Source organism: Perognathus longimembris, chromosome 23 (genome assembly GCF_023159225.1).
Source record: "Perognathus longimembris pacificus isolate PPM17 chromosome 23, ASM2315922v1, whole genome shotgun sequence".
In the NCBI taxonomy this organism is placed as follows: domain Eukaryota; kingdom Metazoa; phylum Chordata; class Mammalia; order Rodentia; family Heteromyidae; genus Perognathus; species Perognathus longimembris.
The window spans coordinates 448,454-467,317 of record NC_063183.1 but is presented as its reverse complement, the minus strand read 5'-3'; the positions used below and the strand labels follow the sequence as shown (position 1 = coordinate 467,317).

General features: G+C 47.2%; 1 protein-coding gene across 5 annotated transcripts in view; it reads right to left on the bottom strand.

Annotated features, from left to right (window-relative positions):
- The window catches only part of Rab11fip3 (RAB11 family interacting protein 3), a 54,945-nt gene extending 40,971 nt beyond the window's left edge, over positions 1-13,974 (bottom strand). For 3 of the 5 annotated variants that reach the window (XM_048333030.1, XM_048333031.1, XM_048333032.1), the window contains exons 1-2: positions 12,864-13,971; positions 731-824 (exon numbers count right to left, since the gene is read on the bottom strand). In XM_048333030.1, coding sequence (XP_048188987.1) covers positions 731-824; positions 12,864-13,646 — 877 coding nt within the window. In that variant the 5' untranslated portion in view covers positions 13,647-13,971. Of the gene's footprint in view, positions 1-730; positions 825-12,863 lie in introns of all 5 variants that reach the window. The other 2 variants (XM_048333029.1, XM_048333027.1) reach the window with 2 other exon arrangements.
- Positions 13,975-18,864: the final 4,890 nt, after the last annotated feature.

Genomic DNA, 18,864 nt, shown 5'->3' with positions numbered 1-18,864 from the left:
AGAACACTACCACTTCTTTGCACTCCACCAACTCCCATCTTATTGACTATAGTCTGTCTCCCACTAGAAGACCAGCCTCCAAGGGCAGGGATTCTGTTCTTCTAGATCTCTCCCCAGAGCTTGCATGGTCCAGCTTCCATATCTATAGTTCTCACATGTCTCCACTAGTTCTCATCACCAGTGATGCCTCCCCACAGACCTCCTACTCAAGAATCCCAAGGGTCTGGACCACCTGCTGTCCAGGCTAGATCTCTCTCAATCCCCATGTCCACAGCCCCTACCATTCTCTGGTCCACTGCAGACCACCCTTCAAGTGCATGAGTCTGCTCCACACAAGTTAAACTCCAGGAAGAGGTGACTCCTATAATGCTGTCCCACCCCTCAACCATGGCATCAGACTGAGACACAGATCCAGGGATGCTCCTGCTGCTACAGAAACACAGTGCCAAATAACAACAACTCCAGGAAGAGGTGACTCCTATAATGCTGTCCCACCCCTCAACCATGGCATCAGACTGAGACACAGATCCAGGGATGCTCCTGCTGCTACAGAAACACAGTGCCAAATAACAACAACAAAAAACTCTCAGGGACAGTACCTAGGCCCTAAGTTCAAACTCCAGAACTGGCCAAAAAAAAAAAAAAAAAGAAGTGACAGAGACTGAAGGAAGGTAGATGGCTATAGAGCAGCAGACACAGGGAGAGGCAATGGGGCACAAGGATGGCTGACCTCCATTTCTGATGGCCATGATCCCTTGGTGAAAGTCTTCGAAAGTGATCACACCAAGCCCACTTGGATCCAAGTACTGTGTTAAGTCCTTTACCTGTAATGTATAATAAAAATATGTTACCCAAGTCTTTCCACAATGGAACACGCACCCACTGCATTGACTTTTTTTAATCTTTAAAAAATATATTGCTATTATAAAGGTAAATTGCAGAGGGGTTGCAGTTATATAAGTCAGACAGTGTCACCCTTCCCTCACTCCCAGTTTTTCCCTCTGATCCTTACATATATACAAGGTGTACAGTTCATTTTCAACATAGTGCATTGACTCTTTTCACCAAAGAGACGCAGTTGCTCACATAGTGCAAAGCTAAAATAATGTTGATTCTTCTGAGCAAGGAGGCAGAGGCAGCCACAGAAGCTCCTGCCACCACTCCTCACCCAGAAAGTAGAGGGGAGCCCCAGCAAGAAACTGCCGTTGAGTGTAAGGACTTTGAGCCACAGAAATAACATCCTGAGGGCTGGGAATGTGGCTTAGCGGTACAGTGCTTGCCTAGCATGCATGAAGCTCAGGGTTCGATTCCTCAGCACCACATAAACGGAAAAGCCGATAGTGGTGCTGTGGCTCAAGTGGTAGAGTGCTAGCCTTGAGCAAAAAGAAGTGAGGGACAGTGCTCAGGCTCTGAGTTCAAGCACCAGGACTGGCAAAAAGAAGAGGGGGAGGGAGAGGGAGGAAGGGGGAGGGGAAGAAGGGGAGGAGGAAGGGGAGGGGAAAAGGAAGAGGGGGAAGGGAGGAGGAAGAGGGGGAGGGGAGGAGGAAGAGGGGGGAGGGGAGGAAGGGGGAGGGGAGGAGGAGGAAGGGGAGGGGAGGAGGAAGAGGGGGAGGGGAGGAGGAAGAGGGGGAGGGGAAGAGGAAGAGGGGGAGGGGAGGGGGGAGGGGAGGAGGAGGAGGGGGAGGGGAGGAGGAAGAGGGGGGAGGGAGAAGAAATAAAATCCTGACTCAGGGGAGCAGGAGCTGAGCTAAAGTGGCTTTTTTTCCCCTGCTCCCGAGATACCATCTGACTGCCTTGAGCCATGCTAGCCTCATACCTGTATGTCTCTTTAATGTCCTCCCCTCATCTTGCTGGCAATAGGGTCAAGCTGGACAGAGCCTCCATGAGGCATTCTGGTGGCTTACTGCTATGTCCTGTATGCCAGCTGCTCAGCAGAGGCAGCAAAGCTGTAGTTAAGTTTTTGTTTTGTTTTCTCTTTTGTTGGTCCTGGGGCTACAACCTGTCCCTGACCTTTTTTGCTCAAGGCTAGCATTCTACCACTTTGAACCACAGTGCCACCTGAGGTTTTGTGGTAGTTAATTGGAGATAAAACTCTCACCTGCAGACTTTCCTGCCTGAGCTGCCTTTGAACCTCAATCTTCAGATCACAGCCTCCTGAGTAGCTAGGATTACAGGCATGAGCCACCAGCACCCAGCTGTAGTTAGTTTTAATGTAGTTTAACATCATATATTGTCAATATCTCAAAACCAGTATATCAACTAGTACAACATAAGAAAAGGTCACCAAGGCTGGGAGCTGGTGGCTCAGGTCTGTAATTCTAGCTACTCAGGAGGCTGAGATCTAAGGATCAGGGTTCAAAGCCAGACCAGGCAGGAAAATCCGTGAGACCCTTATCTTCAATTAACCACTCAAAAATCAGAAGTAGAGCTATCGCTCAAAATGGTAGAACACTAGCCTTGAGCAAAAGAGCTCAAAGACAGTGCTCAGGCCCTGAGTTCAAGCCCCACAACCAACCACAAAAGAAAAAGAATATTATCAAAAAGCTGAGCTGGGGGTGTGGCTCCAGTAGAAGAGTGTCAAACAAGCAACCAAGCTAAGCAAAAGTTCAAGACCCTTAGCTCAAACCCCATTATAGGGTGGGAAAGGTGGGGGGAAGGCTTTTGTAAACAAATGAAGGCTAGGAATGTAGCTTAGCAATAGAGTGCTTTCCTAGCATGCATGAAGCCCTGGGTTTTATTCCTCAGTACCACATAAACAGAAAAGGCCAGAAGTGGTGCTGTGACTCATCCAGCCTTTAGCACAGACAGGTTCAGAGACAGTGCTCAGGCCCTAAGTTCAAGCCCCTCGACTGGCCAAAAAAAAAGGAGGAGAAGAAGGAAAAAAGAGGAGGAAATACAAGGGGTAAATATATGGGTAAAGGAAGAAAACAAGCAGTTGCAGCGATAACTTCTGAATCTCATGGGAGTGACAACAGGGAAGAAAAGACGACCATGACTATTCTTTGTTTAAAGGCCACCAGATAGAACAGCAGGTGAAGCCCAGCCCCTACTCATAGAGGCCACTCAAAAGCCTTCCCTGAAACCCAAACAGATACCTAATACCTTCAACAGATTACATCTCTACCTTGGGGAAACATTGCCACCAACACAGAAAAACAGTCATCTCTCTCTGACTCTTTGTGCTTGCTTATTTCCCAATGGAGTAAACCACAAAAAAAAAAAAAAAAAGTCTTTTGCTCAAGCTAGCACTCTACCACTTGAGCCACAGCCCCACTTCTAGTCATGTGGTACTGAGGAATGAAACCCAGGGCTTCATGCATGCTGGGCAAGCACTCTACCACAAGGCCACATTCCCAGCCCTCCATAAGACTCTTATCTCCAATTAACCACCAGAAAAGCCACAAGTGGAGCTGTGAATCAAGTGGTAGAGTACCAGCCTTGAGCAAAAAGAAGAGACAATGCCCACGCTCCAAGTTCAAGCCCTAGTATCAGCCCACTCACACACAAGCCCCAGTATCAGTACACATGTGCACAGGTGCATGTGCATGCACACATGCACACACACCTGAAAGAAAATGGACCCAGGGTTGATCTTTTATCTCTTGGTTTTGGAGAAAGGTTGAATGAAAAGGCACATCAAATTTATTAGAGATGCCAAACCCAACAGTGCCAGCTATGCAACCAGACTTGACAGTGATACCCTCTTTACCCTTGCCCGGGCCAATCTCTAGTCCTAAAACAGCATCCTCGGAAGTGAGCTTCCTATCCATTAAAGAATATGTTTCTATTGAATTCCTCTAGGAAAGACACACCCTTGACCATGTAAGAGATAACAGCAGGCAACAGGCAGCAAAGCAATGGGATCTCTTCTCTTTCAGCCAAAGAAAATTCTTTTGGAAATGAAGATGCCAGCTGGCTGAGCCCATCACACCACCACTTACTATGGGAGAGGCAAAGGGAACAGAAAGTTGCCACCTAGGCTTGAGACCACTGGTGCTGGGTGGGAAGTCAGAGCTTAAGACAGCAAACAGGCTTCTCCCTCTGCTTCCTACTGTTTGTAAAAAGCAGTTTGTCTTTTTATTAAAGATTTGCTGCAAACTGCTATAAAATCTTGAAATGCTATTCTGGGACAAAGAAACACAGATTTACTGTGGTCCAGAAGAAACACTGTAAGCACTTTCCAGCTTCTTAATCTATGAGCTAACTGGGCCATATAGTAGGTAATTTACTAATGATGCAATCAAGTGAATGTGACAGATAATGTTTCTGTAGCATGCCTGTCTTTATAAAAAGAGAAGATAGGGCTGGGAGTGTGGCTTAGTGGTAGAGTACTTACCTAGTGTGCGTGAAGCCCTGGGTTGGATTCCTCAGCACCACATAAACAGAAAAGGCCAGAAATGACACTGTGGCTCAAGAGGTAGAGTGCTAGTGTTGAACAAAAAGAAGCCAGGGACAGTGCTCAGGGCCTGAGTCCCAAGCCCAGGATTGGCAAAAAACAAACAAAAAAATCAAAAGATAATGTTGTGCTGTTGTTGGTGGGTATGTGTGCACACACTTGAACTCAAGGTCTAGGAATTGTCCCTGAGCCTCCCCTCCCACTCTCTCCCATCCAGCAGCGTTGGCCACTCTTGGAATTACTAACAAATTCCCAAAATAATGCTGCTGCTGCTACTGCTTCTCCTCTGTCTCCTCCAGTCCAAACCAAATCTCTCCAAACCCCAAATCTTTTTTTTTTTCTGCTGTTCCTGGGACTTGAACTCAGGGCCGGGATCTGTCTTAGAGACTCTCTGTGCTCAAGGCTAGTAGTGCTCTACCACTTGAGCCTCCATGCCACTTCCATTTTTTTCTATGTGGTATTGAGGAATCAAACCCAGGGGTTCATACATGCCAAGCAAGCACTCTACCACTAAGCCACATTCCCAGCCCTCAAACCTTAAATCTTTTTACTGTCTTCTCTATTTAAACTCTAGTGTACTCCAATTGCTTTGGGAACAGACTCAGTCCTGGCACAGCTGTGCTTACTCTAGACTCATGGCCATAGGTCTTCCATGGAGACTTCTGTACCATACAGTCTGCTAAAGGTGAGGTTCCCCTCCAAGGGTTACTTCTCTTCTCACCTAGGCCTTATTAATGCTACTTAGCTATAGAATGTCTGCTCAAAAGTCACCTCAAAGAAGAAAAAAAAAGGGCTTCCCTAAAGGGAACTTTATTAAGTAGGCCAAGTTCCATTCCCCAACCTCAAAACAGGCTCTTCTTTCCTTCCTAGCATTTGTAGCAGTCTGCAATACTGAATTACCTACTCACTGTCTTAAATACAGGAAATGGGCATCCTGCACATTCTATCCTCCCACAAGGACACTGCCTGGAATGTCAATGAACTGACATTAGAAATTCTGATCAAGCCAGGTGCTGGTGGCTCACATTTGTAATCCTAGCTACTCAAGAGGCTGAGATATAAGCATCTTATCTTCAATTAGCCACCAGAAAACCAGAAGTAGAGCTGTGGTTGGTTCAAAGTGCTAGAGCGCTAGCCTAGAGCAAAAGAGCTCAGAGATAGCACACAGGCCCTGAGTTCAACCCCCACGACCAAGAAAACAAAATTCTGAGCAGGCACTAAGAGCTGGAGGCTCATGCCTATAATCCTAGCTACTCAGAGGACTGAGATCTAAGAGAATCCCAGTTCAAAGCCAGCCCAGGCAGGAAAGTCTATGAGATTCTTATCTCCAATTAACCACCAAAAAGCTGTAAGTAGAGTTGTAACTCAAATGGTAGAGCACCAGCCCAGAGCAAAAAACCTCAGGGACAGTACCACTCAGACCCTAAGTGCAAATCCCAGGACTGGCACAAGAAGAAATTGAGAGAAGGGAGGGAGAGAGATAAAGAAACAAAGGGACAGAGGGAGAAAGAGAAAAAGAGAGAAAGGGAGGGAGAGAGAGAGCAAGAAAGGAAAGACAGGGAGGGAGGGAAGAAGGCAAGAGAGAGTGGTAGAGGGGCTGAGTTTGCCTGGAATACATTGTATGCATGTATTGGAATGTACAATGAAAACTGTTTTGAACAGCTATTCTAATTTAAAAAGAAAACCAAAAATTCCACAAAAAAATCCCTAGATGTAATAAACACTTCAATCCACAGGGTACCAATGGTTGTAATCCTAGCTACACTGGAGGCTGAGATCTAAGGATCATGGTTCAAAGCCAGCCTGGACAGAAAAGCCTGTGAGATGCTTATTTCCAATGAAAAAGCCAGAAGTAGAGCTGTGGCTTACGTAGTAGTATACTTGCCTTGAGCACAAAAGCTCACAGACAGTGCCCAGGCTTTAAGTTCAAATCCCAGGACTGGCATACCGGCACACACACACAAAACCAAACCAAACCAAACCAAAAATTTTGGCTGGGCACTGGTGGCTCACACCTGTAATCCTAACTAGTCAGATCTGAGGACTGTGGTTAAAAGCCAGCCTTGGCAAGAAAGTCCATGAGACTTATCTCCAATGAACCACTAAAAATCCAGAATTGGTGCTGTGGCTCAAGAGTAGTAGAGCACTAGCAAAATAGCTCAGGGATAGCTCCCAGAACCTCAGTACAAGCCCCATGACCAATAAAAACAAAAATTTTAAATAAATAAACTTTTGGCAACATAGCAGGATATAAAATCCCTACTCAAAAGAAATGGTAAAGGGGCTAGGATGTGGCTTAGTGATAGACTGCTTGCATACCATGCATGAAGCCCTGAATTTGACTCCTCAGTACTGCATAAACAGAAAAAGCTGGAAGTGTGGTTGTGACTCAGGTGATAAAGTGTTAGCCTTGAGCAAAAGAAGCTCAGGAACAGTGCCCAGGCCCTGAGTTCAAGCCTCAGGACTGGGACAGGGGTGGGGGTGGGGGTGGGACAGTAAATTTTCTTTTCCCTTTTTTGCCAGTCCTTGGACTCAGGGCCTGAGCACTGTCCCTGGTGACTGGCAGTTGCTGCTTCTTCGTCTTCGTCTTCTTTGCTCAAGGCTAGCCCTCTACCACTTGAGCCACAGCGCCACTTCTGGCTTTTTCTACATATGTGGTGCTGAAGAATCAAACCCAGGGCTTCATGTATGCAAGGCAAGGCAAGCATGCTACCACTAGGCCATATTCCAGCCCCTAAATTTTCTACATACAACAATGAAAAGGCTCAGAAAGAAATCAGGAAAACAGGGCAGGGGATGTGGCCTAGTGGCATACATGAAGCCCTGGTTTCAATTCCCCAGCACTACCTATATAGAAAAAAAAATGGCCAGAAGGGGCGCTGTGGCTCAAGTGGCAGAGTGCTAGCCTTGAGGGACAGTGCTCAGGCCGTGAGTCCAAGGCCCAGGACTGGCCAAAAAAAAAAAAAAAGAAAAGAAATCAGGAAAACAATCCCACTCACAATAGAATTTAAAAAAACAACAACAAACACCTAGGTAAAGCAGGTGAAAGACCTCTACAGTGAAACCTATAAAACAAGCCAGGCACCTACAGCTCACAGCAATAACTCTAGCTACTCAGGATGCCCAGATCTGACAATCTTAGTGCAAAGCCAGCCTGGGCAGAAAAATCCACAAGACTCTTATCTACAATTAACTATCAAAAAGCCAGAACTAGAGGCATGGCTCAAGTGATAGAGCACTAGCCATGAATGAAAAGGCCCAACAAGACTATTTGACCCTCAATTCAAGTCTCAGTACCAGCACATGTACGCGCGTGCGTACTTGCACTTGCATGTGCACATGCACACACACAGAGAAGCGACTAACAATATCCCTAGGAACCGCCAATTCACAGTAGAGTGCAGTAATGAAAAGCAGAGAATTCTTATAAATATCTGTGTTCCCTTCCACAGCAGACTTCAGTGATGTGTGCAGAACTGGCAATACCCACCAAAGGCCTCAAATGAGAGCAGTCAAAGCACCAGATCAGTGGGTACTACAAGGTAAATGCTTACATGACTGAAAAAACAAAACATGAAGGCATGCCTTATAATTATAACTGACTGCTTTCAAAAGCAAAATAAAAAAGAGACCAATCCTTCTCAAAACTCAATTTATTTCCAATCTCTCGCTGTGTGGTGATGGATCTGTGGTGACTACAAAGCCTCAGTCTTCCTAAAGTAAGGCCTCACATCCAGGAAGACTCTCTAGAGACACTGATACCTTGAACTTCACCACCACCACCAACCACCCCAAAGTCCATGCCTACTGTCTGGGCATATCTAATTACAAATTTCTGTTTCAAGAAGGTAAGACCAATGCCTGGCACCAGTGGTTCATGCCTGTAATCCTAGCTACTTGGTAGGCTGAGATCTGAGGATCACGGTTCAAAAGCAGCCCAGTCAGGAAAGTCCATGAGACTCTTATCTCCAATTAACCACCAGAAAACCGGTAGGGGCACTGTGGCTCAAAGTGGTAGAATGCTAGCCTTGGGCTGAAGAGCTCAGGGACAGCACCCAGGCCCAGAGTTCAAGCCCCACAACAGGGAAAAAAAACAAAAAAGCTAAGACCAGCCAGGCACTGGGGGCTCACACTTGTAATTTTAGTTACTCTAGAAGGCTGAGCTCTAAGAATCAAGGTTTAAAGTCAGCCTGGGCAGACAAAGCCAATAGTCTCTTATTAACCAATTAACCAGCAAAAAGCCAGAAATGGAATTGTGGCTCAAGTGGTAGAGTACCACTTGAGTAAAAACAAACAAACAAAAAAAACTAAGAGAGAACTGAAGGCCCTGAGTTCAAGCCCCAGGACTGGCACACAAACATACACATATATACATACAAGATAAGACCAGAAATCTTCACTCCTTTCACCTGCAGATTCCTGTGAAAACATTACAATGCCATATATTATACTACACCCGATTTGCCACCAGGTAAGGTAATTAGAACCACATACCTCCATGATGCTGTCACTGTCGAAGAACGGACACTGTATTATAAATGGGAGCTGCTCCTACTAGAAATTCAGATAATCCATTTAAATAATTTAAAAGGCTACCTTCACAAACAGGTTACGTAAAAGACAATAGACATGCTATCTTTTAAAAATCAGACAAAAATCAGCTGAGCAGTGGCTTACTTATGCCTGTAATCCTAGCTACTCAAGAGGTTGAGAGCTAAGGATCAAGATTCAAAGCAAAGTCCTTGAGACTTTTTCCTCCAATTAACCACCAAAAAGCCAGAATGAAGCTTAATTGGTAAAGCTCAAAATTGGCAGGGAGTTTGTTTTTTTTTGCCAGTCCTGGGGCTTTAAACTCAGGGCCTAGGCATTGTTTCTGAGCTTCTTTATCAAGGCAAGCCCCACTTTGAGACACAGCCCCACTTTGGCTTTTTCTGTTTATGTGGTTCTGAGGAATCGAACCCAGGGCTTCATGCATGCTAGACAAGCACTCTACCACTAAGCCACATTCCCAGCCCCAAGGGAAATTCTTACCTCCATTTAACCACTACAAAGCTGGAAGTGAAGCTATATTTATTCAAGTAGTACAGCACTAACCTTGAGCTGAAAAAGTTCAGGGACAGAGCCCATTCCCTGACTTCTGACTTCAAGCCCCAGTACTGCACAAAAATAAAGAATTAAACAGGGCTGGAAATATGGCCTAGTGGTAGAGTGCTTGCCTCGTATACATGAATCCCTGGGTTCGATTCCTCAGTACCACATATATAACCAGAAGTGGCACTGGCTCAAGTGGTAGAGTGCTAGCCTTGAACAAAAAGAAGCCAGGGACAGTGTTCAGGCCCTGAGTTCAAGCGCCAGAACTGGCAAAAAAAAAAAAAAAACCTAAGCCCTGAGTTCAAGTCCCAGAACCAGCACAAAATATTTCTGGTGCTGGTACCTCAGGTCTATAATCCTAGCTACTATGGAAGGTGAGATCTGGAGAACTGAAATTTAAAACAAACCCAGGAAGAAAAGTTTTCAGAACTCCATGTTTAATTAACCAGCAAAATGCCAACTAGAGGTGTGACTCAAGTAGTAGAGCTCCAGACTTAAGCAAAAAAGCTGAGAGCATGAGACTCTAAATTCAAGCCCTAATACTGGCAAAGTTTCAAAATACTTATCATGGGAAGAATGCTTCATTTTTCTCTCAACACTCCACTGTCAGCAAATATTTATCACCTTTACTCCTCTAATATGTATTCTGACAAGAAACTGGAAAACAATAAACCTGAGTCATATTAAAGACTACCAAAGCTTACATTGGCTTAACAATTAACCTTTCATTATCCCTTAAATTACCTACTCTAAAATAGTAACTAAGACAGCTCAAAAGAAATCAAAAGCTCTCTTCCACAGTCCCAGAAAGCTAGTCCAAGCCCAGGTACCTAACATAGCTTCTTCCTAAACTGTTAAAGGACAGGCAAGATCCCCCAACTCTCTATCCCCACCAAGCCCTGAGTCATCTAGGCTTCTCCGCAATTCCACCAGAAGCTGTAAGAGCAAAGAAGTCTAACCCATTTCTACTTTGCAATTACAAGAACTCTTAGCCCAAATAGCAATCCAAAAGTTTTTCCCACCATAATCAACTGGAGTTATAACAAAAGATATTTCTCAAATGAAAAATGTACACACACGTGTGTGAGTATATATATACATATACATGTGTGTATATATATATGTATGTATTTTTTTTCTCTTTTTTTTGGGGGGGGGGCAATCCTGGGGCTTGAACTCAGGGCCTGGGCACTGTCCCTGGCTCCTTTAGCTCAAGGCTAGCATTCTATCACTTGAGCCACAGCGCCACCTCTGGCTTTTTCCTTATATGTGATGTTGAGGAATTGTACTCATGTATGCTAGGCAAGCACTCTACCACTAGGCCACATTCCCAGCCCCAAGATTTTTTTTTTTGGCAGTCTTGGGCTTAAACTCAGGTTGTCTATAGGTGAAGGTTCAAGAACCTAGATTTCTGTTTTAGAACTACCTGCAAGACATTTGGAAAACCTTCCAAGCTTCCAACTCCTCAACTATAAAAGGAGACTAGTTCTGTTATATATAAACAGGGGCAATGATCAATGGAAGTATAATGAGCAGAATCAGGTAATGGTAAAGAAAACCAAATGCAGTACTGGCCTGACAAGTCTGACTAGGGTAAGAAGGCACTTTCAAGTTTGAAAACACATAGTAAAAGACTACCAAGGACACTCAAGTCAAGCACCAGTGGCTAATGCCTATAATCCTAGCAACTCAGGAGGCTGAGATCTAAAAATCATAGTTCAAAACCAGGCTGGGCAGAAAAATCCAAGAGACTCCCCCACTAAAAAGACAGAATGGCAAAGACTGGGAATATGGCCTACTGGTAAAGTGGTCGCCTTGTATACATGAAGCCCTAGGTTCGATTTTTCAGCACCACATATATAGAAAAAGCTGGAAGTGGTGCTGTAGCTGAAGTGGTAGAGTGCTAGCTAGCCTTGAGCAAAACGAAGCCAGGGACAGTGCTCAGGTCCTGAGGCCCCAGGACTGGCAAAAAATAAAAATTAAAAATAAAAATAGCTCAGGTACAGTGTGCAGGCACAGGTTGTTTAAACTCCAAGGCAGGCAGAGAAGTTCCTAAAAAAGCTAAACAGAGGACACTGGTGGCTCATGCCTATAATACTACTCCAGAGGCTGAGATCTGAGGAACAAGGTTCAAAACCAGCCTGGGCAAGAAAGTCTATGAGATTCTTATCTCCAATTAATCACCAGCAAACTGGAAGTGGCAATGTGGATCAAAGAGACAGAGCACTAGCCTGAAGAGAAATAGCTTAGGGACAGCTCCCAGGCCCCAGTTCAAGCTCATGACCTACAAAAACAAACACACACCTGAATGCTGCAGTCTAGGAAGCCGCCAGCTCCCGTACACCCTCCTGGATGTAAATTCCAGGGAGCATTAAGTGCTTAGAACCCAACTGCTCTGTGGTGTTAAATACTCAAAGGGCACATAGGTCCCTGGTAAAAATTCTTAATGTCCTGGCATTCTATCATTTTACCTCATTTCTCTTCTTTCTTTTTTCTATTTTGACAAAAGGGCTCCCTATGTCGACCAGGCTGGCCTCAAGCCTGCAATTCTCCTCGGTACTGGGAATCACAGGCTTTGCCCAGCTTAATTTTACCTCTTTTCTTACATCCACTTGGCTCAAACATGCATATGTACTTGAACACCCACTTAACAAATGTGTGTATGTGTGAGAAACGAATAGCAAATGAAAATTAGCAGATCAGCACTTCAGGGATCCCCTACTGCTAAATAATTTATTTTTATTTATCTTAAGTACATTATTAAAAGTGACATTGAAACATATCTGATGTCTCCTGGGTTACTAGAAGTGACACAAAGCCCTGCTGTCACCTCCATCTAAATTAGTAAGTGCTCACTCAAGGCAATAGGAAGAACTGGGTCTTTGGGCCAGCTTCCCCAGCAGCTGGCAGAGGATGGGTGCCTCTGCTGCCTGTCTATGGATTGGGGCCCTGACAGAGTTCTGCTAGACTTCTCTTGCTTATCAAAGGTACAGAAGTGTACATTTTTAATTACTAGGGTTGTCTGAAGCGCTTACAAAATCTAGCAGTACAAATGCCAAGCAGTCACTGCAAGGTAACCCTGCTCAAAACTGGGGTCTACTACTAGTCTGGCCTCTGAGGTAGGTGAGTACCATCACCAGGACACCAGAGATGTGCCCACCCTTGGTCTAGAAAAGATGAAGCAGGGGGCTGGGAATGTGGCTTAGTGGTGGAGTGCTTGCCTAGTATGCATTAGGCCCTGGGTTCAATTCTTCTGTTCCACATAAACAAAATAAATTAGAAAGAAAAAATGCAGCAGGAGTGGCACTTTGGGAAGGCCACACCTGACTTCCTGGTGCACACGGCTCTGCCACACCACTCACAACTAGCCCGTTACCTGTTCTGCCCCGTAGACCGTGGCGAACTGGATGAAATCCTCAATGCGGACGAAGCCGTCCCCATCTCTGTCCAAGGCGTTAAACACCGCGCGGAGGCGAGCGCCGTCCTCGTGGACCGCGGGCGGCTCGCTGGACAGCGGCAAGGCCGGGCTCGCGTTCGAGGGCAGTCCGGCACTCCCGCGGCGCGCCTGCAGCCGCACGCACATCGCGCCCGAGGCACCGGAGTACAGGCCACGCGCAGGCCCGCAGTCCTCGGGCTCCTCGGGCCAGCTGCACCGCGCGTCCAATTCCTCCGGACGACAGCGCAGTGCGTTCGGCTGCTCCGGCCAGTGGGCCAATGGGTAGGGTGAGTCGGGCTCCTCGGGCCAGCGCCGCAGCTCAACAGAGTCCTCCAGCCAGCTGGACGGCGCGTCGGGCTCCGCGGGCTCTTGGGGCCAGGCGCCCGGCTCCTCGGCCTCCTCAGGATCTCGGGACCAGGCACCCGGCTCCTCGCGCTCCCGGGATTCTCGGGGCCAGGCGCCGGGCTCCTCGCGCTCCGGGGATTCTCGAGGCCAGGCGCACGGCTCCTCGCGCTCCCCGTGCTTCTCGGGCTCCGTGGGCTCGCGGGGCCAGGTGCCCAGTTCCTCGCGCTCTTCGGGCCAGCTAGACGGTGCGTTGGGCTCCGCGGGCTCCCCCAGCCAGCGGCGCGGCTCTGTGAGCGTCTCGAGGTCTGAGGCCGTAGGCTGGGCCCCAGGCGCCGGCTCGTTGCGGCCCGACGGGGAGTCCGGCAGGCCCGGCTCCATGCTCCGGCGCCGGCCAAGCTAGGGGAACCGCGGGCGGCGCGGGCGGCAGACAAAGGCGCTCAGGGCGCGGCGACGGGCGCGGGCATCCCCGCGGCGGCGCGGGCGGGCGCGCGCGGAGCGCCCAGACTGTTTGGGCTGGCGCTCGGGCCCTGCTCCGCCCTCGCCCATCTTTGCGCCACGCTTCAGCGGCCCCCGGGCCGGCGGCGTGGCGGGCGCGGGCCCATGGCAGCGGCGCGGCCCGAAGAATGAGAAGGCCGGAGAACGAGCAGCGGGACGAGGGCCAGCAGGCGAGGGCGAAACCCGAGGAGCCGTGCAGAGGGACCGAACGAGGGTCGCAGGCGCGGGCCCGCCCTTCGCCGCGTCTGACGTCACCACGGCGCGCCGTGCAGGCCACGCCCCCCAGGCTACTATAATAGCCGGCGCCGGCACCAGCTGTGGCCGAGGTCTGTGGCTGCTTCCTAGGTTCCTTCCCAGCACTGGCCGGAACGTTGGGAGTTTCTGCGTCCTGCAATACGGCGAGTGGGCACGTCCTCAGCCCGTGCATGACGTGGACTAGTAAACTGCAGCCAGGAGCGAGCAGGAAACCCAACATACCCATATCACAGAGGGATTGCCGAGTCTACCATGTTATGCTCTCACAAGCTGATGGCTGAGAACGAACCCTAAGGGGCCAGAAGTGTGCAGGCTTGGATCCCAGGTAGGTGCAGAGGAGCAAGGCCCTGCAGCATAGAAAGCGAGTCTTTAACCTTGCAGAGGTCAGCCTGAGGGAAACAGGGACTGGGCCTCATCCACAAGTCCCTTTCCCACGTTCACTTGCCTGGAATGGGAGGAATTCCACGCAAATGCAAGGCGGCTCCAAACCTTTATCCTCAGATCTCAGCCTCCTGAGTAGCTAGTATTATAGTGTAAGCCACCAGCACCTAGCTCATTGTCAACCTTCCTAAGTAGACAAGTGAACATGATGAAAATACCTCTGCTTTTTTTCCTTCTTTCTTCCTTTATTTTCTCATCGGTTGTGGGGCTTGAACTCTGGACTTGGGTGCTGTCCCTGAGCCTCTTTGTGCTCAAGGCTAGCACTGTATCACTTGAGCCTTTACATCACTTGCCGATTTTTGAGTGGCTAATTGGAAATTAGAGTCCCAAGAGGACTTTTCTGCCTGGGCTGGCTTTGAACCTCGATCTCAGCCTCCTGAGTAGCTAGGGTTAGAGGTGTGAGCCACCAGCAACCATCAAGACTGGCTTTCTTAAGGACAAGTATTCCTGCCATGTGCCAATGCTAGGAAACTTATTTCTTGCCTGTTTGTGTGCCCAAATAAAACCACTGTGTGAAGAGTATGTGCCTGATATTGAATCGGTTAAAGTAGTATTCATGAAAGATTGAAATCAAAAAGCCAGGCATGATAGTACATACCTACAATCCCAACTTTGAGGCTGGGGCAGGAGACTCGCTAGTTCCTGGCCAGCCTGCCCCAGGGCACTGGTAGTTTTAGTCTGTAATGGTAGCTGTTTAGGAGGCTGATATCTGAGGATCATGGTTCTAAACCAGCCATGGTGAATTGGCACTGTGGTTCAAAGTGGGAGAGTGCTAGCCTTGAGGAAAAGAGCTCAGAGACACACCAAGGCCCCAAGTTCAAGCCCAATGACTGGCAAAGAAAAAAAAGCCCCCTCAAAAGTCTGTATACAAAGAGCTCAAAAGGGCAATTTATTTGGCTGGACACTGGTGGCTCACGCCTATAATCCTAGCTACTCTGAAAGGCTGCGATCTAAGGATTGCAGTTCAAAGCCACCTTTGGCAGGAAAGTCTTTGAGACTCTTATTTCCAATTAACCACCAGAAAACTGGAAGCTGCGCTGTGGCTCAAAGTAGTAGAGCACCAGCCTTGAGCAAAAAAGCACAGGGAGAGCACCCAAGGCTTGAGTTCAAGCCCCACAACACACACATATAACCAGCCTTGGCAAGAAAGTCTGTGAGACTCTTAACACCCATTAGCCACCAAAAAAAAAAAAAACACCTGAAATGAAGCTTCAGCTTAAGTGCTAGAACTCCAACTTTGAGCAAAAAGGCTAAGGGGGAGCACCTAATCAGTAAGTTGAAGCTGTTTTGTTTTTTTTGTTTTTTTTTTTTTTTGGCCAGTCCTGGACCTTGGACTCAGGGCCTGAGCACTGTCCCTGGCTTCTTCCCGCTCAAGGCTAGCACTCTGCCACTTGAGCCACAGCGCCGCTTCTGGCCGTTTTCTGTATATGTGGTGCTGGGGAATCAAACCTAGGGCCTCGTGTATCCGAGGCAGGCACTCTTGCCACTAGGCTATATCCCCAGCCCAAGTTGAAGCTGTTTGATCCAATTTATTTATTTTATGGTCTGTGGTGGTTTTGTTTGCTGTTACTTGGATTTAAACTGAAGGTTCTGTACTTACTCTGTTTGCTTGCTCTTCTGGTCCTCTACACGTGAGCCACACCCCCAGCCCTGCTTTTTTAACAGTACCAGAGCTTGACCTCACTCTACCATGTGAGCCACACCTCCAACAATGCTTTTTGTTGGTTATTTTGTTTGTTTGTTTTGTTTTTGTTGCCAGTCCTGGGGCGTGGACTCAGGGCCTGAGCACTGTCCCTGGCTTCTTTTTGCTCAAGGCTAGCACTCTACCTCTTGAGCCACAGCGCCACTTCTGGCTTTTTTCTATATATGTGGTGCTGAGGAATCAAACCCAGGGCTTCATGTATACGAGGCGAGCACTTTACCACTAGGCCATATTCCTAGCCCCTTGTTGGTTATTTTGGGGCTAGAGTCTCATGGACTTTTGTGCCAAAGATGGCTTTAAACTATGATCCGTTGTGTCTCAGAAGGTGAGAGGGTGGGATTTGGTGGGCAGGAGGAAGTCTTTGGCAGGTAACAAGTACATTCATTAGACTAACCATGTGAAGAATTCAGGGGCCCTGACATAAGTCAGAACTCATCAAAGTATCTACAGAGTACAGCTTATCATAGATTAGTTCTATCTCATCTATAAGCAAACACTGCCTACTAAATACTTATATTTATAGTTTTGAAAACTAGATTTGGTATTCAACAAGTAAACTGAGCAAGAAGCCAATTTTAAGTACAGATCACACACCCCAGGAGCCTCATGTAGTCAGGAGCATAGAAATTTTCTCATATTGACTGATATTTTATTCAGTGGGAAGGATTTTTTTTTCTCGCTTTCAAATTTGGTAAAGAACATTTCTCAGAGTAAAAATAGAGCATGAATTTGTAAGGCACAGTTAATTCTTCCTGACTCAGCCCCAGGTTTTGATGATTTTCTTATTTTAACATCTCACACTGAATGCAAACTGGCACCTACTTCCTATCTCCCTGCAATGACAGAGCATCTCCAGCACCCCACATTCCACGCTCACCACACCTCCTGTGGCCCCACACAGCCTGGGATGGGCACAGGGGCCTCCAGGAGAGATGTTAATGCAATACAGAGTCTCCTCTTCTTAGCATGTATTACACTTTCTGTCCTAGCATTAGTTCATGTCACCATCCTCTTCTTTGTCCAAATCACATGTGACCACATGTGGAAGGCTTCAAAGTTTTGTTTGATTGCCAGTCCTAGGGCTTGGATTCAGAGCCTGAGCAGTCTCTGGCTTCTTTTTGCTCAAGGTTAGCATTCTACCACTTGGGCCACAGCACTACTTCTGGCTTTTTTTTTTTTTTTTGGCCAGTCCTGGGCCTTGAACTCAGGGCCTGAGCACTGTCCCTGGCTTCTTTTTGCTCAAGGCTAGCACTCTGCCACTTGAGCCACAGCACCACTTCTGGCCTTTTTTATATATGTGGTGCTGAAAATAAAAACAACCCTGAGATACCACCTCACCCCAGTTAGAATGGCCTATACTCTGAACTCAGGAAACAACAAATGCTGGAGGGGCTGTGGGGAAAGAGGAACCCTTCTCCATTGTTGGTGGGAGTGCAAATTAGTACAACCACTTTGGAGAACAGTATGGTGGTTTCTCAAAAAGCTCAATATAGACCTACCCTATGACCCAGCCATACCACTCCTAGGCATCTATCCTAAACAGCAAACCCCAAGATATCAAAAAGACATTTGTGGGGCTGGGGATATAGCCTAGTGGCAAGAGTGCCTGCCTCGTATACACGAGGCCCTAGGTTCGATTCCCCAGCACCACATATACAGAAAATGGCCAGAAGCGGCGCTGTGGCTCAAGTGGCAGAGTCCTAGCCTTGAGCAAAAAAGAAGCCAGGGAAAGTGCTCAGGCCCTGAGTCCAAGGCCCAGGACTGGCCAAAAAAAAAAAAAAAAAGACATTTGTACTTCCATGTTTATCGCGGCACAATTCACAATAGCCAAAATATGGAAACAACCCAGATGCCCCTCCACAGACGAATGGATCCAAAAAATATGGTACTTATACACAATGGAATACTACATAGAAATTAGGAATGGTGAAATATTGTTATTCGCAGGGAAATGGTCAGAACTCGAACAAATAATGTTGAGTGAGACAAGCCTAGAACACAGAAAACAAAGGGGCATGATCTCCCTGATATATGACTGTTAACAAAGGGAGATGGAGAGACAGTAGAGACCAAGTCTGTGAACACTGTATATGTGCTTGATACATTGTATATTGCATATGGGTCTACCTGACCTAGACAAGGGATGGAAAAACAGGTTGTAAGATATCACAAGAAATGTACACACTGCCCTACTATGTAACTGCACCCTCTTTGCACAACACCTTGTAAAAAATGTATGTTCAATTAATAATAAAAAAATAAAAATAAAAATATATGTGGTGCTGAGGGAATCAAACCCAGGGCTTCATGTCTACAAGGCAAGCACTCTACCACGAGGCCATATTCCCAGCCCATAAGTTAAAAAAAATTTTTTTGTGGGGGGCAGCAATCCTGGGGTTTCAACTCAGGGCCTGGGCACTGTTCCTAAGGTTTTTTTGCTCGAGGCTGGTGCTCTACCACTTGAGCCACAGCTCCACTTCAGGCTTTTTTATTTACTCTTTGCCAGTCCGGGGCTTGAACTCAGACTCTCAGCTCAGTCCTTGAGCCTCTCTTTGCTCAAGGCTAGTGCTCTACCACTTGAGCCACAGCACTACTTCTGCCTTTTTCTGTGTATGTGGTACTGAGGAATCAAGAACTCAGGACTTTGTGCATGCTAGGCAAGCACTCTACCACTAAGCCACATTCCCAGCACTTGAGCTTTTT